Genomic DNA, 20,806 nt, shown 5'->3' with positions numbered 1-20,806 from the left:
CGGTATCGCTGCGTGTCCAAGAGCCCCCATCGTCCCCTTCCTTGGGCCTTGGGGACGGAGCTGCGTGGGCCCACCGTCCAGGACAATCTGGCCCCTCTCAGTGCCCACTCTCGGACCATCCCCATCGTCACCAGGCCGGCCCTGGGGCTTGGACTTTGGATGCTACGGCCAGCACAGAGCTGGGCTCCTGGGAGAGGTCAGGTCAAGGTTGCTGAACAGCATAGGGGAGGCTGGTTCATGACTGTACAGTCTGTCCCAGGGCTCTCACTGTCTGCCAGGTGGTAAACAAGGAAGCCGGCAGAATGTCACCGTGTGCCTGGCGGGCTGATTGTGGCCATCGTTAGAGCCGCTGGTGGGGGGCTCCGCGGGAGCCTCTGTCTGGGAACAGGGCCGCTGGCTTCTTGCTCGCCCTGTGGGCCTCCGTGGAACGCTTCTGTGCACGTGGTTGTGTCCGCAGGTGGCTCTGGCGGTGATGGAGGCCTCGGATAAACAGGGCCGTGGGCTCCACGTGGGCCGCTGAGGCCTGGGGCTGTGGGGTCCTCACTCCCGAGTGGTGCTGCCTCCTGCTGCGTGCGCCGGCCGAGAAGCGGCGGGGTGGGGGGTGGAGATGGCATGGGCCCGGGGCACCCCCAGCTGCCCTTCTCTTCAGTCTCGGGCACCGTGTGCTCCAGGCGCCCAGCAGAGTCAGTCCTCGGGGAGGAGACCAGCAGCGGGCGTGACGGAGAGTGTCCTGAGCTGCGGGGTATGGCTGGGTCACAGGGTGGGCTGCTCCCTGGGTGGACAGAGCCCCGTCCCAGGAGTTTCACCATGCCCAAAGGAAAGCGGGATGTGACCTCCAGCCATTGTAGAAATTAAACTCCGGGGAAGCGTCTGTCTGCCAGCCAATCCCAGGCTGCCCTTCCAGTGCCTGCCCACTGCCCCCCTCCACACCCCTCACCCGGGCAGGCAGGGGTGGCCCTCCTCCTGGATGCCAGGGCTGACACCAGACAGCCAGGGAGGGAGCAGGTCCATGGTGGTCCGTGGGGGTCCACAGGGGTGAGGGAGCTGCCTGCCCACCTCTGGTTCACCTTGGATTGTGTTCCAGGAGAGAACAGACAATGTCATCTGAGCACAATGCTATTTCCATTTTCTGTCTTGAGATTCTTTTCTTTCTGAGTCAGTGGCAAGGTGCTTCTTGAACAATCATCTGGGATGCTGGGTGTGACTTCTAGGACCCACTGGGCCAGCAGGAGGGAAGCACTCGTGGGGCCACCCTGCCCCTTGACACCCAGAGCAGGCCTTGGGTTTGCTCAAGCATTTGTTTAAAGTGGAAGGTCCCAGGTCCCACCCTGCACCGACCAGGGGTGGGCCCCAGAGCCAGCATTTGAAATGTGCTGTTCATGGTGGCTGGGGGCCCGACACTTTAGGACCCCTCTGCAGAGGTCTTCCCGGCCTCCTTTGCTCGTCTGTTCACTCAGCGAACATGTACTGAGCTCTCACCATCCACCTGAACTGTTCTAGGTGTGGGGGTATGGCAGTGAAGAGAATAAAAGGTCCTGTTTTCACAGAACTTTCATCCTTCTGCTGGGAGGTAGAGGTAAAGGCCTGATGGGGACTGCAGATGCCAGCTGGTGACAAGAATTAGAGCAGGGGAAGAGGCAGAGAGTCACAAGGGTACAGGGGAGGGGCTTCCTCCTTTTAAACACTGTGGTCAGAAAGACGCCTCTGGCGGAGGACATCCTGAACACAGCCCTGGGAAAGGGAGAGAGTGAGTCATGCAGGTGTTAGGGGGAGAGCATTCCAGACAGGGCACAGCTAGTGCAAAGGCCCTGTGGCAGGCAGGAGCTCTGCGTGTTTGGGTAACAGCAAGGAGGCCAGTGTGGCCGGCATGTCGGGAGGAGGTGAGGAGAGGGAGGAGGTGGGGTTGGGGGGCTCCTGGGGGCCATGAGAGCTGCACCTGCCCTATCCCCCCCAGTGCACCCCCCTGAGAGTTCGGGGCCCCCGAGCCTGGGCATCCTGTGCAGGCGCAGCGGCTGGTGACGAGGCTCCACCCCGGGCATCTCCCGAGCTCCGCTCCACCCAGAGGAGGGCCCGGCCGGTGCTTACTCATCTCCATGTACTCCGGCGTGAGGCCCGCGAAGGGCTCCAGAGTGTAGTCCACCTCGTAGCGCTGCCTCCTCTTCACGTACTCGTCGTGGTCTGAGGGGCTCTGGCGTCTCAGCCTCAGGTAGCGGATGAACTTCTTCATCTTCCTGAGGGAAACACCGTGTCACTCCAGTTAGCGTCCGGGAAGACGGACTTGCGCGCGAGGGCCAAGGTCACTTCCAGGTTGTCTTTCTAATTCTCTGAGCCGGGACTTCTCTGCCGATGATTTCGTGGGCCCTCCCCCGGGAGGCAGGGGCCAAGTGCCATCATATGGTTTCTGACATAAGGAAACAGGTGCAGGGAGAGCCTACAGGGTCAGGGGTCAGCTAGGGCCAAGCAGATGCCGTGAGCGTGGGGAGGGGGGCGGGGGTCATGGAAAATCACCCCAACGTCCCTGACTGCAGCGGGCTGGCTGCCTTGGAGGCGGAACGGGACACAATTCTCAAAGGGCACAAGGTCAGGAAGCACAGTGTCGAGGGGTTCCCTCTGCCAACCGCAGGGGGCTGGCGTGCGGGTCAGGACCATGCCATCCCCAGCGCGCTGCGGAGCAGGGAGTCATCTGGCCCCCCACCCTCTTCTTGTCTACCACGGGGCATCTATGCCCGGCCTTCCCCTCCTGTCCTCACCCCCTCCCTGCCCAGGTCCCACCTCACCTGTCACCCAGACCACCTCAAGAGCCCTCTGGACACCCCAGGGCCCCACGTCCGCCCTGCCCCACCCGGACCCGGGCACAGGCCTTACTCACGGGATGCCAATCTCAATCCCCCCGCCCCACCCAGACCCGGGCCAGGCCTTACTCACGGGATGCCGATCTCGAACAAGTTGTTTTGGATGAGCTGCTTGCCCAGCATGATGATGCTGAGTTGGATACAAAGCTCCATCAGGCAGCCCCCCGGGGCACACTGCGGGACAGAGAGCAAGTGCATCAGACCCCCGCCCCTGCCCCCATCATGGACTCCTGGACAGATGACCGCGGCCCTGGTGCTGTGGGTTGAATGTGGCCTCCACAAAGATACGTCTCCATCCCAACCCCCAGAACCACAGAATATGGCCTTTGTTGGAAAAGGGTCTTTGTAGACGTGGCCGAGTGGAGATGAGGCCATACTGGAGTGGGGTGGACCCTGAGGCAGTGGCCAGGATTCTTATAAGAAGAGGAAGCACACGGACAGAGAAGTGAAGGCCGTGCGAAGGCAGAAGCAGACGCCGGAGGGCCCCCGCCAGAAGCAAGGCATGCCGAGGATGCCAGCAGCCCCCAAAGCGAGGGGCAAGGCTCGAGGAACCGTCTCCCGAGCCTTCGAAGGAGCACAGCCCTGCTGGCTCCTTGATTTTGGACTTCTGGCCTCCGGAACCATATGAGAATACATTTCTGTCATTGTAGGGCCACCTGCCCTGTGTTACAGCAGTCCCAGGAAGCGAATGCACCTTGCCTACAGGCTGTCAGGGCTGGAATGGGGCTCAGAGAGGGGAGCACATTGCCAGGCAGTGGGCAGTAGCAGGGCTGGGTCTAGGGGCCCCTCCTCCTCCCCCAGGGCCGGTGTCTTGGTCCCACGTACTGCTGCCTATCCATGGGCCCTGCATGGCCGTGGCAGCCTGGGCCCTGTGCGGTTGGGAAGCCACGTGGTAAGGCAGCTGACCACCCCTCCGAGGCCAAATGTCGCTGTCCTAGGTGGGCCTGCACCCACTGCCTGAGGCCGGATGTGGGCAGGCCCGGGATGGGCCAGAGGCTTAACCCACCTGAGTGATAGAAGCTCAAGGGACATTGGGTGACCCTCTGGGGCACAGCTGACCCCTCTACGGGTCTGGAACAAAACTTTTTATACTATTACCACAGATTTCATGTTGGAGAGCCACCATTTCATTAAAAAAAATGATATCCTTTGATTTATTCTATTTTACAAAGGCATTTCCCCAATTTCTCCGACCATTAAAGAATTTGACATGGTATCGTTTACAGAAAGGCCGAAATCGTATAACAGGAGAGCACTTCATGGGTTTTTCACAAACATCTGTTCCGGTGGGTGAGGCCCATGTCTTGGGATGTTCAGGGCCAGGACTCAGGGGCTTGAACCTCTTGGCTGTGCCCCAGGCAGCCAGGTCACCCTGTACCTGAAGGCTACTGCAACCCTCTCCACCCCATTTCCCAGGGGCTTTAGCAGAAGACCCACCCCTTGTTTTCTAATAAGCTGAATTATCCTGGGCATTGGAAATGCTGACAGGTTTCCCTGACAGCTGACGTCCCGGTGGCCCCGAAGCCCCGGCTTGGTCTAGCGGGGCCACTGGGGCAAGTCCCGTGGCCGGTGCGCTAACCAGACCCACAGTGGCTGCAGAGGCTGAGCAGAAGCCAAAGGTCACCAGCACTGATTTAGGGGGAGAGAGGCAAGCATTTCTGTATTAAAGTAAAAGGATGAAGCTGAGTTCTGTCTCGTCCTGATTAACCAAACTTAACAAAAAAGAAAAAAACCGCTCAGCATCTTACAGAAAAAGATAAATCAAACGGCTGTTATTCTTTTGTTGAGTTTGAAGAGACTTTCTCCTTTTAGGGTAATGCTATATGGACACGTCAAATAGGCTCAGAGCCCCACCCCAGCAGCGGGTCAGCAGCAAAGAACCCCCTCCCCGGAGGAGGGAGATGCTACCCCATAACGTTTGCTGTGTGGACGTGCTTACCTCTTCCATCCGGAAGGAACGGAAAATGTACACATAGTCGCCCGGGCGTCCGACGAACCTGGAATGAGTGGGGATGGTGGGAGGCGAGGGGCAGCGCGGGGAGACCCCAAGGTGGGGGCTGCAGCCTTGACGCGCACACAGGCTTCCGGCGGCTGGTACACGACCACTGTGGTGTGCTGTGGTCGCGTGTCCCAGGAGCTCCCAAACCCACGATGCGTGACAAGACGGGGTCTCAGCAGGAAGCCAAGAGGGAAGGGGGCCGGGGTGGCAGTGGCAGGCGTGGGACTGAGGCAAAGCTGCCTAGCGTAGACCTTGCCACCTGCCACAGCCTCATCAGGCTGGGGAGCGGTGGGGACCTCTGAGGGCCTGCTCCGTGGTCACGGATGATCTCAGGGGGCGTGGACCCCTTGGCCGGGCTCTGGGACCCTGGTGCGGGAGGGTGGCCACTATATGACATGATGCTGAGGAAGAAGCCTAAGAGGGATTCTGGGATCAGACCTGCTAGCCCCGGGCAGGAAGGGGGGGTGGAGTCTTGATGCGTGGACCACAAGCCCCTCCAAGCCCAGGGTGGCTCGGAGAGTCTGGGCATGGAGTTTACCCCACCGCTAGCCTGGAATGCCAAGCTGGCCATGGCTCTGCTTTCATACCTACTCCTGCAGCCCTAATCCCGTCAGTCATCCACCCATCCACTGGGGAGCAGCTGGAGCTCGTGCCCAGGGTCCCCGTTGCTCTGGCCCCCCTGCAGAAGCCAGGCCTCTCCACGAGCTCAGTGGCAGTGGGAGCCACTCTGAATGCTCTGCCCTGGGCCCAGGGCCTCCCACCTGCAGGGAGATGGGGAGGAGAGCCTCCTACCGCCCTGGGAGGAAGGAGGCGGGAAAGGCAGTGAGACTCAGAAACTGCAGTCCCTACCTGCCTTTGAAGAAAGCCACGTAAAAGATGGGTGTATAGGAATTCACGAACTTCAGCAGGAAAGCCTTGAAGATCAGCCTCTCCTCGAAGCTCTTCTCCGTCTTTGGAACCTCTAGAAGAAGCGGGATGCATGTGCCCATGTACTCGGCTCTCCGGGCGATGAAGCTCAGAGAGGGTAAGTGACCGGCCCAAGGCCCACAGCATAGATGCACACTCACCAATCTTGGTGAGCCAGCGGGCTATGCAGCCGTAGACCTCGTCCAGCAGGATGATGACCACCAGGTTGATGATGACCGCGGTGGCTGTGACCGTGACCCGGATGTTGGACCGCACGGATGGGGAGGAGTTCATGGCCAAGGCGGCGGCCGTGGAGATCCTGTAGATGATGACTCCCAGGACGATGGCGAAGGTCACCGCGATCTGGGAGGGAGGGGAGCTGGCCAGGTGCGACCAGAGCCCCCCAGCCCGGCTCCCCCCACCCGGCAACAATTCAACTTCAGCACGGATGGGCTCTTGTCACTCCCTAATTGCCAGGCTCTATGGTGTCAAAGCTCCACAGACAGATGGACAAGGAGCTAGTTTCTGTTTTATGGAAGAGGACACTGAAGTTCAGAGACGTTAGCTAACCAGGCCAGGTTGCCCAGCTCACGAGCCGGGATTGACCAGGTGAGACCGTGGAGCCTGACATTCCCGGGATCTCTGCTGCCACCTGTCTCAGGGCACCACGCCTTCTTTCCTGCCCACTGACCCCAACAGGGCACCGGGTGGCCGAAACCCGAGGGGCTGGCCTGGCTTGTGTGAGCCAGGCTGACTCCGGGGAAGAGGGGTTCTCCCCGAAACACGGGTGGCCCTGAGCGGGAGGAGGGCTGTTCCGGAGGCGGGTGGATGTGGGGCAGTCCAATCCCCAGGGGCTGCAGGCCTGGCTGGGACAGATAGTTTGGGACCCTTCTCCCAACCTCTCCACGAGCCACCCACACACCTGGCTCATCGCTCGTCTGGCCAAACCCACCAGTGGACCAGAACGTTCCATAAAGCTCAGACTGGCAGCTGCCTGGGAGGCTGGGGTGGGCACTGGCTAGGCTGGTGAGTTTATTCTATGTGGAGCAGCCTGTCTGCCTGAGTTTCTCTTCCTTTTCCTCACAGACCCTAACTCACTGGAGATGACCTCATCCTCACGCGGTCCCGCACTGGGGTGTGGATGCGGGGAGACCCCAACCCCAGGACGCACTGAGGACGGAGGGTGGCTGTGCCTGGCTGTCGCTCACACCCGACGCCGCCTGCGGGTCGGGCTCTGCACTCTTTCCGTTCCCTTCTGGGTGACCTGTGTCACTTCCTCCCGCTCAGGGTGCAGAGGGGAGGCCCTGGCCCGCTAGGATGGTCCCTCACGGCTCCTGGCACGCTCCTGCAGCGGCGTGGGGGCTGCACTGCGTCTCAGGTCACGGCTTGGAAAGGCCGTGGCTGGCTCAGCCCCGAGGGAGACTGCAGCCATCAGAAATCTAGGAAAGCTCCTATTTTAGACTTTGGGCTGGTCCTGCCGCTTCTGCACACATCTGTGGGTGCTGGGCGGCAGCCACACCCTGCTCGGGAAGCTCTGGCAGCCCACGCCACACCCTGACCACACTCCCCGGCCAGCTCCGGGAATGAGGGCTTTCCTTGGAAACTCCCTCGCTCCTGCCAAGGGGCCCCTCCCAGGGGAGGGCACCACCCCGGCCTCAGAGGTGGCCTCGTGCCAGCATGTGGCGGTACAGACGGGCGGCCGGCCCGCAGGGTGACTCAGTAGGAGTGTGTTCCCCGCTTCCTGCCAGAGGGCGGGTGTGCCCCTGCGACACGCAACACCTCCGTGGGCAATACCCCCTCTGGGTTAAAAGGGCCGCCGGGGTCTGGCTGGTGAGTTCGACCTGGCGTTGGCAGGACCAGGAATATGGGGAGAGGGCATTGTAGGGGCTCAACCCGTATTTGCTCAATGAGTGAAGCTCCTGGCAGGGGAGCAGGGGCAGAGCTATGACTGATTCGTCCATGAGCAAAAACCAACACGAGCCCTCGCCTGCAGTGGAGCTCGCACAGAGCAGTGGGGCCCTCGGGGCGGAAGGCTTGCCTGGCACCTGGACCCACCACCTCCGGCCTGGTGGCCTGGGGAGAGGAGCCAGACCTGCGGCCTCTCTCCTCCTCAGCAGGACGGAGTGGGATTGGGATTGTGAGGACTCAGGGGGACTCCCCGCAAGGCCCTTGGGCTGCTGGACACATGCTCAGGCCCCGGTTCATGGCGGCCAACCCCAGGCCCTGGGTACCGGGCCACAGGACTTGAAGCTCCTGGGCTGGACAAGGGACTGGCCATTTTTACAGGGACCTTGGGTCCCTGCAGACTCCTTGGCCCCTTCCCATTTTAGGGGCAGTGGTGGCCACTCCCCCCACTCTGGGACGAGGGCCAATGTCACGTTGATGCCTGACTCTGGTCTAGGTGAGTGCCACACCGTCTCCCCGTGGGCCGCCCTGACCTCTCCCACCTCAGCCTTCCGGAACTCACCATGAAGACAATGGAGACCAAGTTGGTGAAGTAGGCTGGGAACCGGTCTCTCCAGGTCAGCTTCACCTTGTCCGTCTGCAACACCAAACAATGTCGGGTCACCTGGTGGGACCCGTCACGGTGGAGAGAAGTCTGTGCGTGCACGCGGTGTGTGCGTGAACAACTCGGACAACAGAAAAACTCAGAAACACCTTTACAACACGCCCGCAGGTGACAAGTGAAAGCACACGTCCAGCATCCGAGGAGGGGTCTGGGGTCTCATCACCTATCAGATGCTGCCACAGAAGAGTACTCGTGTTTGGGAACATGACTCCCCTGCGTCCCTGGCATCATGGCGCCAAACGCTTTTCTACATCAGACCGTTAGGCCCGCGTCTGGGGGACGCCTGCATCTGGCCCAAGCCTCACTACGAGGCTCGAAGATTGGAGATGTTTTGCCCTCTGCCACCCAGACCATAATAGTTATTTTTCCTGCGCGGGGCAAGCTGAAACAGGCAGCTAGCATTACAGGTTAAAACGCCGATCGCCGCGGCGACACGGGGCCTGAAGGCTGCCTGGCTCGGGGACGGCCTGGGCTGGCGGGGCCCTTGAGCAGCAGCTCGTCACTAACCCGCGATCTTTCTAGAACGGGGGTGGATTTTTAAACGGGGAGAGGCACGTATTAGGACAGAAAATGCTGACGAGGGCGGTACCCCGGCACTCATTCCAGGGGCGGGTGGCATGCGTGTTAGCGGGGCGACCGAGAACCACACGCAGGCAGCCGTGACAAGCACGCTTCACGAGCTCCCGTCCCCCCCAACACAGACCCACGGAAGCCATGCAGTGACATCTCGACACACGTCGCAGCTCGATGGGTGTGGCAGGAAGGCGAAGAAGCGTGTTAAAAAAAAATACAACAGAGTTTGTTGAGGAAAAACACAACGGACTTGGATCGTCTGCACACAGTCAAGACTCGCGTTGCCCCCGAAAGAGAAAAGTACCAATTTCACCCCCGCCATGGCGGTCTTAACCCTCTGCCTCCATTTGTTTGTTGACTCCTCTGGAATATGCCGGCGCTTCTGAGGGCGGGTGGAGGGAACAAGAGAGCACCGTGGGGTGAAGCGTGACAAGGCTCGGGAGCCGCGGGGCCCAGGCCCCCCGCCGTGTCCCCGTGGCCACGGGTCCGCCCCCGCAGGGCCAGCTGCCAAGGCCGATGTGGGTTGCGGGCTTTTGAGACCAGCGGGAGATGCAGACGCCCACGTTCTAAAGGAAGGGGGGCCGCGAAGGCCTGGGAACGGCAGACTCCCCCAGATAAGGCTTGGCGGGGCTTTGACCCGCCCCCTTGTGAGGTGGTCACTGTGATTTCGAGGGCGCTTATCACGCAAAGACACGCAGGACGCCATGTCCAGAAGTGCAGGTTCAGGGGCGCCTGGGGGGCTCAGTCGTTAAGCGTCTGCCTTCGGCTCAGGGCGTGATCCCAGGGTCCGGGGATTGAGCCCCGCATCGGGCTCCCTGCTTGGCGGGAAGCCTGTTTCTCCCTCTCCCACTCCCCCTGCTTGTGTTCCCTCTCTCGCTCGCTGTCTCTCAGTCAAATAAATAAATAAAATTAAAAAAAAAAAAAGAAGTGCTGGTTCATGTGCCAGCTAAGGGGTGGGTCTCCTTCTCTTCTGCAACTGAATTGGGTGCCATAGCTGGGGGAAAGAATTAAAGCCAAAAATTGAAGCTGGGAGCCAAGTGACAGAGAGGAGGAGGTGAGGGGTATGGCCCCCCAGACACAGACGGGGCCTGGGGCGCCCCCAGAGCCCTGCGAAAAGGAACCCCATACCCCTGTGGCTCTGGCGATGACAGCCGGGAGGCGGGGTGACAGAGTCTGGAAGGCACACCTGGCACGGCTGCCCAGAAGCGCTGTTTGGCCTTGGTTAAGGTCTGGACTTAAAAGGACTGACATGTGTCACGGAGCCTTTTAAGTCCTCATCCGTGCTCACCAGAGGGCCACTGTGAAGGCACGGGGTGGATGGTCTTAGGGGCCATATATCCCGACACAGGCGGGGGGGGCGGAGGGTGCCGCAGGGAACACAGGTCTTAGTGGCCCACAGGGGAGGCCTGTTGGGCTTCTGAGGCTGTGGTGTCCAGGCCCCTGCCTTTGGGGGGACGAGATAAGGTCTCGAGGGTCTCACGGGGAGGTTCAAGGCTGCTGGGTGCCTGCCCAGGAGGCAGTATGCACGGGGAAGGGCAGACGTTCGTGCTTTGTGGTCATTCGCAGCCTCGAGTCCCACTCAGACTCCAAGAGGCTGTTCGGGGAGGTGCACCCCCTTGCTGGCTGCAGCAGGACAAAGCCGGATTTTTGCCATGTTCCAGGAGCTGGGGCCCGAGAAGGGGTTTGTGGCTGTACCCACTTTACCCCCCCCAGATGGGATTTTGGGCAATTGCAACCCTTGGTCCCTTGGAACCAGCAAACCCTGTCCGTGTGCCACAGTTACAGGAAAGGTAAACCCAGGAGTTCGCCTGATCATCCCCAGAGGCTGAGGTGTGAACGGGAACGTGGGTGGGGGCTGCTCAGGGAGCGTCTGCTTCCCGCCCTTCAAGGACGGACACAAACTTCCCCAGCCACAGGAGAGGCTGCCGGGGGCCTGGGCCCTCCGCGCTTGTCCCAGGGCGTATAAAACACCTCCATTTAAAAAACCCCTAGAGGTTTGCCAGAATTGAGGCTGCAAACGTTAAGACACTCAGTTCGAACGAGAGGTTTGGGGAGAAAGAAAGTCACTTATTATAAAGAGATGGTGATCTTCAGAACAACACAAAACACCTCCCTCTCAATCCCACGTCTCTGAGGGAAACAAGGAGTGGGCCATTGGCTCCGGGACGCTGGTGGGGCAGACCCTTCTATTTCATACGTCAACATCGAACACAAGGGGTGATAAAATGTCAAGTGTTCTATGAAAGAGCAGCAAAGCTACCTGGTTCTTAATGGTGAAATGTTGGCCGAGGTCTGAGATACCGTCAGGGTAGATCAAGACGAGAGATGCATAGCAGAGCTGGACAAACTGCAGCCTGTGGACCAGACCTGGCCCCTTACTTGTTTTTATAGATAAAGTTTTATTGAATACAAGCAGGGCCATCTGTTTACCTGCTGCCTATGGCTGCTCTCGAGCTACAGAAAGCACTGTTGTTGTGACAGAGGCCAGCAGAGTCAGATATTTATGCTCTGGCCCCTCTCTGGGGGCCGGCCCTGAGCCTATACTGTTGATGACCACATGGTGTTTGCTGAGCCCCTGGCCTATACTGTTGTATGCACACAGTGTTTGCGGAGCCCCTGCTCTATACTGCTGTGTGCACATGGTGTTTGCTGAGCCCGGGTATGTACTGTTGTGTGCACACAGTGTTTGCTGAGCCCTGGTCTATAGTGTTGTGCATACAATGTTTTATTGCCAGGAAAGCCAACTGGCAACGGCCACCGTACCTCTTTGTTTTTGGATTCTTTCCTGAGCGACTTTTCCAAGACTCTGGCTTCATATTCGGCTCTGGGATGGTCCTGTGAAAGAAACCAAGTCAATGAGAAGCCTTGTTAACTGTGAGTCTGAGACCCTCGACATGAGCACACATGACAAATTCAGTCCTTACACTGGCCTTGGGCACCCTCTGGGGGCAGTTCGTAGCTGGCTGCTTGTACCATTTCCAATTTAGAATGCCCCATTCTCGGCCCATCCAGGATTCTCCCCCTGGTTGGGAACCCCAGCCCATTGGCATCCACGTCCCGGAGGCAGGTAGTCTGTGCCAGGCTGCCACCTGCCCCGCCTCCCACTTTCTCATGATGAGCACCCAGCCATGAACTGGCCCCTGAGAATGTTCTATCAGGAGCCGTGGGGGTCGAAGAGACGGCAGTGTCAGCGAGCGCGGGCAGAGCAGAGGTGCCAGGCCTCGGGGGAGCCCAGAGCAGGTCAGCGAAGGGCGCTGGAACAGAAGAACGAGGGGTATGAGAGGCCCAGAGATGGGGGAGGAAGCAGAGACCCCTGCCCGCGGTGGAAGAGCTGTGGGGAGCTGCGCGGCACAGACAGACGGCTCAGTGTGCGAGGAGGCCCCTCTCCCAGGGAGACAGGCTACAGGCAGATAGAGGAGTGACAAAAATCCAAACCTCGACCGCCTCCTTCAGGGAACCAGGACGTAAAACAAAAGCAAAAAGATTTCATTACTTTGTGTTGTGTTCGTAAGAAATAGGCCGCGTCCTCTAGAGATCGTTTTCTTAAGAACTAGGAAGAAGGTGGATGGACACAGGGGACAAGGCGGACGTGGGGAACTGGGACCGGCTGAAGTCACCACCGCACAGGTCACGTCTGTGGCCCATGGGGTTTTGGAGGCCCCCAAGGGAGCGACGGGTGAGACTCAGGGAAAGGGCCCGCAGGCCAGACGCAGGCTTCCCTTTGTGCCGGGCGCCAGCCCCGGGGTCAGACTCCATGAGGCTTCCCCTAGGCCTTACCCCCAGCCCCTGTGGAGGAGTTCCATGGCCAGCCATGGGAGGGGGAGGCTCACTCTGGGTGTCACTGGGTCCTCCGCCGGGACTCAGGTCCACGGCTCTGATCACTCAAAACTAAGCCCCCGTTGCTAGGTAGAGGAGATCACTGGATGGTTCCTGGGGGTTGAACAAAGGGGACCACCCCCCCTCTTCCCCAACCACAGGTGGAAAGGACACTGTAAATCTCCTAAAAATAATAAGAAAATGACTGCTTTTGTTCTACTCAGCGACCTTTTCTTTCCTTCTCATAGAAACAGTTACAGGGGAAGGCGCCGGGCCAGGTGGATGGCTGACTCCAGGCTGGGCCACCGGCAGAGCTGGGGTCCCAGGTGGCCGCCGCACACCCCCTGAAGAGCTGTCTTGTCGTGACCGTGGGCGATAGTGCCACTTCCCGGAACGGGATGACGGAACCTGCCATAGAAGAGGGTTGCGCCCGAGGTGGAGAGCCGGGTGACCCGGGCCCTGGGGCACCTGCTGAGGCCCTGCTCCCACCACTGACCCTTTAAGAGCCCCTCTCGAACCCCATTGAGTGAGGATCAGGGAGAGGTGGAGGACACAGAGGCACAGAGTTTCCCTGGGTCCCACGGTGAGGGTAGTGGCAATTCGGGATGGGGCCTGTACCCTGGCCCCTGAAATTGGGTTGTCGCTAAGCCGCTGGGCCTCTCCCCGGCAGACCCTTGCCCCTGGTGCCTCGGGGTCGACGTTGTCGGCACGGAGCGCCTGCACACAGCCCTGGGCGATCTTTAGGAACCGGCCCTTCAGTCTCAGGAGGGAGCGTGTCATGGGGCCACATAAGAGGAACGTGAAAAAATCAGTGGAAGAGATTTTATGTGACAATGAAAGGCCCAGCTTTTAAAAAAAAAAAAAAAAGCATGGGGGGCATCCGGCTGGCTCAGCTGGTGGAGAGTGTGACTCTTGATCTCAGGGTTGGGAGTTCGAGCCCCATGCTGGGGGTGGAGTTTACTTAAAAAAAAAAAAAAAAAAAGCATGTGCTTTATAAAAGTAAGTAGTGGGGGGGGGTCCACCCCTGACGGCTCTGCTCTTGCCATGGCGAGGGGCAAAGCTTTCCTCCTTATTCCCCCCCCCCAGGAATTCTGGCTGGAGCTGGCGATTCGGGGATGGGGCAATGGCAAGGCTTCCCCTGAGGGGCCCTGGGGCAGGGGTCCCCCGCCAGCCCGGTGGCCACTCGCTCCTGACGCCCTTCTCCTCGGCGCACAGATACACGCAGCACCTGCCTGTCCTCGTCTTAGGGAAGGCCTCCCTCCCACTCCCCCTCCAGGCCCGACGGCAGGTGGAGCGCAGGCTCTGGGGGCGCGGGAGCAGCACCAGGGGCAAAGGCCATCTCAGGGCCTAGGGGCGGCAGTGGTCCCCTCGCAGACCTGCCAGGACGCCCCGGATGTAACGGTCTGTGCGGGGAGCCTGGGCCTGTGTCCACAGAAGCTTCGAGATCCGAGACTCCAGCAGACCCCAAAGGTCGTGCTGGCAGCGGGCGGTGACTCAGCACCAGGGAGGCGGGGTGGGGCACGGGGGCGCGGGGCCAGCCTGCTCACCTCCTCCTCCTCGAAGCCCGTGAGGTCCCAGTGATACCTGAGCCGCATCTGCTTCCGCTTCCAGTGCTCCATGAAGGTGGCAGCTGTGGGTAGGGGGAGAAGAATCACCCAGGACGGACGGGCACTCTCGTCTCCGGCACCGTCCGGACCAAGAACTTCACACCAGTTCACCCGTTCCGCCCTCCTGTGGACCCCACGGGACGAGGACACTCACTTCCCCATTTTACAGATGAAGAAACTGAGGCCCAGAAACATCAAGTCCCGGCCAAGTTTACTCAGCCAGCCGGTGGGGGGCCAGGCAGGGTTCCAGAGCCTGTGCTCCTAACGTCCTGCTCCATTGATCCTGAGGACCCCGGGTCACAGGTGGGGGTCCTGGGGTCACAAAGGGTGAGGCGTGGGCCAAGGCCGCTCACTCAAGCTTCAAATCCCTGCGGACGGTCTGGCTGCTGAGCTGCACTCCTAGCTGCTGCGTCCTGCTTCGTATTCCCAGGAAACTCAACATAGTTCAAACGTGGCCTCCTCCAGGAAGCCCCTGATCGCCCCCTCAGTGTCGGGAAAAAGCCCAACTCCTCTTGGGACGCTGCTCGCTCACGGTGTCCCCTCTCCCAGTACAGGGGCCCTTCTGGTGTGTGGGGCGGGGATGCTGCCTGGTCCATCTGGATTCCCGGCGCACAGCCCAGCACAGACAGCTGCTAGGAGTGCCCACCGGATGAGCGAATGGCTCTCGTGAGCACACGACCGTGGAGAAGCGACTGGCTGAGTCGGCGATTATTACAGCTCCCCCCACCCGAGGGACAGTTGGCAGAGGCCGAGGCGGGGGGGTCAGGACAGGTGCGGTCCTATCGTTAAGGAGAGCTCAGGGCCCCTGGGCGGGGAGGTGCCCGCCCTGTTGGAAGAGCTGTCACCTGAGTCTACTTAAACCTCACAGTCATCACGGGAGGAGGAATGGAGTGCCTTGTCAGACAAGCCGTGGCGTCAAGATGGGGGAGATGAGGTCTGGCGCCCGCCCAGCAGTGGGGTCTGTCGCCAGGAGAGGGTGCAGCTTTGGAATGGGCAGGAAGTGGGTCTGAGTCTGGTTCGTCTCCGGGCTCAGACAGCTTCTGATGGTCCGAATCGCCCCCCTCCACGTGAAGGAGAGGTGACAACAGGGCCCCCGAGATCATATGTTTTTGAGTATGAGCCGCCCAACCAGCCGGGCCGGCCAGGAAACAGCAGCCTCTCTAGGTCTTTGGAATGGGGGTGATTCAATATTGCGAACTGGGCGCATAGGTCGTGCAGGAGCGGGGAAGACAGGCGGTGGATGGAGAGAGGGCTGGGGACTAGGGACAGCAGGAGCCCGCCGCAGGAGCAGGGTGCTGGGACACGGACACGCTGGAGCCCGGACCAGCCAGCAGCACGGAGGGAGGGCCTGCCTGCAGGGGTCAGAGCTGCGGGCACGGCGAAGGCTCCTCCAGAGAGGCCCGGAAGCAGGGGGAGGTGGGAAGTACCCTGTCCCTCCCCTCGGCTGCCCTCTGCCCTCCCACCGGCCTTCCGGTTGGCAGAACCTACTGGGAAACGGGAAAGCAAGGGAGCAGTGGAGGCAGCTGCCTGTGATACAAACGCGCACTCGGCAGACAGACACCGAGCGGCAGCACCGTGGGCAGCACGGCAGCGGGAGCCAGACACCCGCCGTGAGAGCAGGCCCGTCTGCGGCCGCACCACTTCCCAAGGAGCAGGACACAAGGGGGTTTCCTCCGCCTCTTCCCACGTGTCCTCCGGCCACCGCAGTGGGGGAGGTCCGGCCTGCTGCACACCGAGCCCTGTTCTGGAAGGCACCTCGTGCCTTCTCTCCATCCTGGGCCTTGCCGGCCGGGGCAGCACCTCCTCTCAGTCCTGGGCTGAGCCAGAGCAGGAATGTGTGGGAGGGCTGACCGCACACACCCAGGAGTTGGCCTGTTTACCTGCCCTGTCCTGGCCTCCCGCGTCCTCGCCATTCCCCGGCTGGCCCATCCCCACCTCCACCTCCCTGGCCACCTGTGCCCCCCCCCGCCCCCGCGGCATGCTAACACAGCTACCCTGTAATGAGGGCTTGCCCCCGACCACGCTCCATGCTCGGGATTCACCGACGCGGGTAACCCAACCCTCACCACGACGCTATGCAGGGGGATCATTTCTGTTCACGGATTTACAAGCGACCCCAGAGACTCAGAGGGTTAAATGCCACACTCAAGGTCAACTGCAGGTTAAGAGCAGGACTGGGATCTGAACCAAATTCTATTTGGCCCCAGAGTCTACACTTAACCGCTGCACTGACGGGCCCTCCGTGTGGACACTTGATGGTCTTAGTCATACTAAGTCGTCTGATTATTAGAACAAACCTGTACTGCCATTTTATGGACGAGGAAAGGAAGGCACAGAGAGTTTGACTGCTTTGCCCAAGGTCGCACAGCTGGGCAGCTGCTCTTTGATGCCAGGCACTCTTGCTTAGAATGTGTGCTATGAATCTTAAGACAGATACGAGGACCCTCTCCCAGAGGTATCTGTGGACAAAAACCAAGCCTGGAGCCTGGGGCCAGGAGTGGAGATGGTACAGAGTCAAGCCTCGTTGGCTTGATAATGTTTAAGAAACACAGACGTGTTATGTAGAATAACGAATATTCTGCTTCTTTGGAAATGCGAAGCATTGGTGCCGGAAGGCTGGAGCGGAGGAGAGACCACCTGTGTGTCACACTTCAGGTCCGCCTTCTCTGCTCGGCCGCACACCCCCCCACGCCCGCCGCCGGATGCCGCGGCACCCAGTGTGCACGCCTGCTCTGGAGCAAAGGGGGCGGTCCTGGGGCTCAGGCTTGGCCAGCAGGAGCGCGCATGCGAAGGCTGATGCGGAGCCCAGGGCAGGCCCGGCGTCTCAGCTCAAAGGGCATCGTGAGCAACGGGGCTGGGTAAAGGCCGGAGGAAGCTCGGGCGTCCGTCCTTCGCAGCTGCGCCCCTGCGCCCGCACCCCCGTACCAACCACGTGGACGGCGGTGGGTGCTGCCGGGTTCCCTCGCTTCCCTTGGCGGTCCTGCCGGCGTGCTGCTTCTGCAGGCCCCCCCCCTCCCCACCCTCAGGGCCTCCTTGCAGGGACAATGCCCTCCTTTCTACAGATGCTCTGAGCAATCAGGTGACCAGCTAACAAGTGGCAGAAACCTGGACCCAGGACGTCCGGTGCCAAGACTGCCCGGCACAGGGTGGTGCTTTCCCCCCGCCTGAGGGCAAGCTGCGTGCTGAGCCTGGTCAGCATCCAGAAGAAACGGCCTTGAGGACCGCACAAGGGCGCCCCAGACACAAGGCCAGGGCCCCCGAGTCCGGAGCCCAGAGGGCAGCAGAGCACATAGACAGACACAAGGAAGGCCGGGCCAGGGCGGAAGCAGGCGGTGGGGCTGTAATTCTTTCCTCAAACATCTGTCTCAACGACACAATGTTAGACAAACACGTGCTTGTAGGGCGGCCCAGAGGAGGCAGGTGAGCGCAGGACTCTGGGTCTACCCTGGATCACAGCCAGGTGTGAACTCGGGCACGTGACCACCGTGCCCCTGCAGCCCCCGGCTCCCCATCTACACAGGCGGCTTGACGTCCCGCTCGGGGTGCTCCATGGGTCAACCTGCAGTAACGCGTGGGGGCCCCATGGAGGCGCATTCCTCGGACCTGGCCGCCGTGGAGGGCTCTCCCTGAGTCTGGTTAAGAGGCTGACTGTAGGATAAAGGGCCACATGCGGTGTGGTTCCATTGATGTGGAACTCCCAGAATGTTTCCTGGTAAATGCACTGAGACAGGAAGCCGACTGGGGGTTGCCAAGGGCCGGGGGCAGGCGGAATGGGAGCCGGCCAACGTTCGAATTCCTGGGCACCACAGAACTTGCATCCCCAACAAGCCCGGCGGGCCGCACACCAGGGTCTGGAAGCACTGACCTGTCTATCGTCTGTCCTACTTTCCTCCATCCGCCTCTTGTCTTGTCTCCCCTCTGCCACCCGCTCCCCACCCTGGAGCCCTGGGGGCAGGCAAGGCTCAGCTGCTCTCACTCCTCCAGCCCAGGGGTGTGTCCTCCTTGACATGCCACCCCCGGGGGGGAGAGACCAACTTCGAACCTCTGGCTCCCAACACCCCAAGTCTGCTTGCCGCACACATCTCCTCCTCCTCCAAGGGGGGAACCAGAGATGTCTCCCCCGGGAGCTGCAGGACCGGCGGGGGCTCTCAGAAGAGACGGGGCTCAGGCACCAAAGCCTCACTGGGTCACCAGGCACCCTCCTTATGTACCCTCCGAACAAGAGTTCACTCACGAGCCGCCGCCGGCCGTTGAGTTCCAGCAAGAACCCCAGACCAGGTCTCGCTACACGCCCAGCTGGCTCGGGGTGCTCAGCTGGGCACGGCACCGGGAGGGGGCTCGGCCACAGCTCCGCCATCTCCTTAAGGTCCGACCCACCTTCCTGTAGCTTCTTGCAGCCGGGCTCAATCAAACAAGCTCCTTTGTTCTGCACGGAACTGACAAGCTGTTAAAACCCCATTATTATGCCATAATTTCAGAAAATTGATCCCAGCAAAGAGCTAAATGGGGCTCAAAGTTGCTTTGTGTGACACCTTATTCGAGGCTTTGAAATGTCATACAATGGGGTGGCAGCGAGCTGGCGTCTCCGGGACCAGCGTGTCAGTGCCCGGGCTGGCGGACCCCACTGGGGAGCGGACACGAGGCTGGAGCAGCGGGCGGGGACCCTGCCCACTCCCGCTGCAGGCCGCGGCACGTCCGGGGCCCTGTCACTGTGCCAGCAAAGACGTTAGCAGCTGGAGGACAGGAGAAGAAAGGACACAGGAAAGAAGACGTACCGGGGGAAAATGACCCCCTGGAGGGCAATGAACAAATCACTGAACAAGGGATTGAAAGGAGACCGACCGCGAGGTCTCTGCTAATTATGCTTGTCAGCGATCGTGCAGCCGCAGGGACCGGGGACCGAGGGGGCGTCTCCCTCTCCTTCCCCCCGCCGGCAGGGGATGGGCCGTGCAGCCACCTCCCAAGCCCTGCAGGCCCTTTCCTGTTGCTTCTGTCTTGATTTATAATACGCTCCTTTTTTCCTAAAGGAAGTGCTTCACGGGAGCGGATTGGCTTTTTTGTTATTTTTTTCCTCCAAATGAGAGCATGTGGACTGAACTCGCACTTGACAGACAGGTGCATTGTTGTCTCCCGGGGTGGAAGTGAAGCTGGAGGAGGTGTGGGGGGGCGGGGGGTAACCAGCGGAGGCACAGATCTGCCCCTTTTCCTACATCGTGGGGGGATGGAATCGCGTTCGTCTCTCAAGGACGGGGTGCTGGTAAGGGCTGGACAGCACCTTTGAGGCTAAGAAGTGGCGCTGCTCTGCACACAGCAGGTGCTCAATAAAGCAGGAACCCAGCGCACGGGCTTCCCTGAGTAGGTGCACAGCATTTGACGAGGTCCCTGCGGTACCGGCCGGCTGAGCGGCGTCCCTGCCTGCCTGCCCCTCACGACCGGCTCCGGGAAACCCTCTGCTCCCCCAGGAGGGCGCAGAACGGAGCTGGGAACACGTCTGCAGGGAGAGAGGTGACCAGAGTGCTAGTGTAGATCTGGGAAGGCGACGGGCCAGGGCAGGATCTGTTGGGTCTGTTACAGATCCGGTAGCTGTGTGATCTCCAGCAAACCACACCCTCTCTGTGCTGCAGTGTCCTCTTCGGAGAGTAACATCCGACCCTCCCTCCAGGGCTATTGGGATGTCACTGAGGTCACCTAGGCAGGGCTCCGGCCCAGGGTTCGGAGGGGAGGGAGGCATGTCTGGGGACAGCTGGGAAGCCGTCCAGGTGAGGATAAATCTGAGATCATCCTTTCAGGAGTTAGAAAGGCCCATCGAGCAGGCATGTCAGCGAGAGCGGGTTCACCATGTAGGCCGAGGAAGGAGAAATGAGCGGCCGAGTTCGGGGCCTGGGGAACCAGAATGCTCAGACTCAAGTCTTGTCTCTGCCTCTCATTTCTGGTGTGAGCTTGGGAAAGTTCCCTCGATTTGCTCATCTGTCAAATGGGGCAATAAAGCCATCCAGCTCCCATGGTCACCGGGGGCAGTAACGAGTCACCGCACCTACCATGCTCGGCATGGTGCCCAGCAGAGCACAGGGCCCGGCTAACAGAAGCGGGTCTTCTCCTCCGGAGGCAGTGAAAGGACATAACCGACAGAGGCCCCCCAGCACAGGGCTATATTTGAGCCGCGGCCTCCTACGGTCCAGGCTGTCCTCACGTTTCCAATAAGCAAGCGCTCACCAAACCGACAGAACAGCTAACACAGCCAGCACCAGGAACGATGCCTTCGAGGCTCCCGACACCGGCCCAGGCGGCTTGCATGATTACACCCATTTTACAAATGGGGTACCTGGGGCCCAGAGAGCAGAAGCCACTTGCCTGAGGTCGCACAGCTGCTAGGTGACAAGCTAAGAGGTCTGACCCGGAGTCCAGCCCAGGACCTGGCAGTGACGCGAACTGCTTCCCTGTATCCGTCCATCCTGGCACGGCGCCCACCCAGCTGAGTACCGGC

At 60.5% G+C, this 20,806-nt stretch overlaps 1 protein-coding gene across 1 annotated transcript in view; it reads right to left on the bottom strand.

The window, feature by feature from the left end:
* ANO1 (anoctamin 1) overlaps window positions 1-20,806 on the bottom strand; it is an 83,100-nt gene that overhangs the window by 14,889 nt on the left and 47,405 nt on the right. Inside the window, exons 12-21 of the mRNA XM_040638789.1 lie at window positions 14,263-14,345; window positions 12,335-12,346; window positions 11,663-11,734; window positions 9,204-9,281; window positions 8,225-8,299; window positions 5,919-6,120; window positions 5,701-5,812; window positions 4,792-4,849; window positions 2,926-3,026; window positions 2,086-2,231 (exon numbers count right to left, since the gene is read on the bottom strand). Coding sequence (XP_040494723.1) covers window positions 2,086-2,231; window positions 2,926-3,026; window positions 4,792-4,849; window positions 5,701-5,812; window positions 5,919-6,120; window positions 8,225-8,299; window positions 9,204-9,281; window positions 11,663-11,734; window positions 12,335-12,346; window positions 14,263-14,345 — 939 coding nt within the window. The remainder of the gene's footprint in view (window positions 1-2,085; window positions 2,232-2,925; window positions 3,027-4,791; window positions 4,850-5,700; window positions 5,813-5,918; window positions 6,121-8,224; window positions 8,300-9,203; window positions 9,282-11,662; window positions 11,735-12,334; window positions 12,347-14,262; window positions 14,346-20,806) is intronic.

The sequence above is a fragment of the Ursus maritimus genome, unplaced genomic scaffold, assembly GCF_017311325.1.
Source record: "Ursus maritimus isolate PB19 unplaced genomic scaffold, ASM1731132v1 scaffold_23, whole genome shotgun sequence".
NCBI classification, from domain to species: Eukaryota; Metazoa; Chordata; class Mammalia; order Carnivora; family Ursidae; genus Ursus; species Ursus maritimus.
The sequence above is the reverse complement of the archived record's forward strand: the minus strand, read 5'-3'. Positions and strand labels throughout refer to the sequence as shown.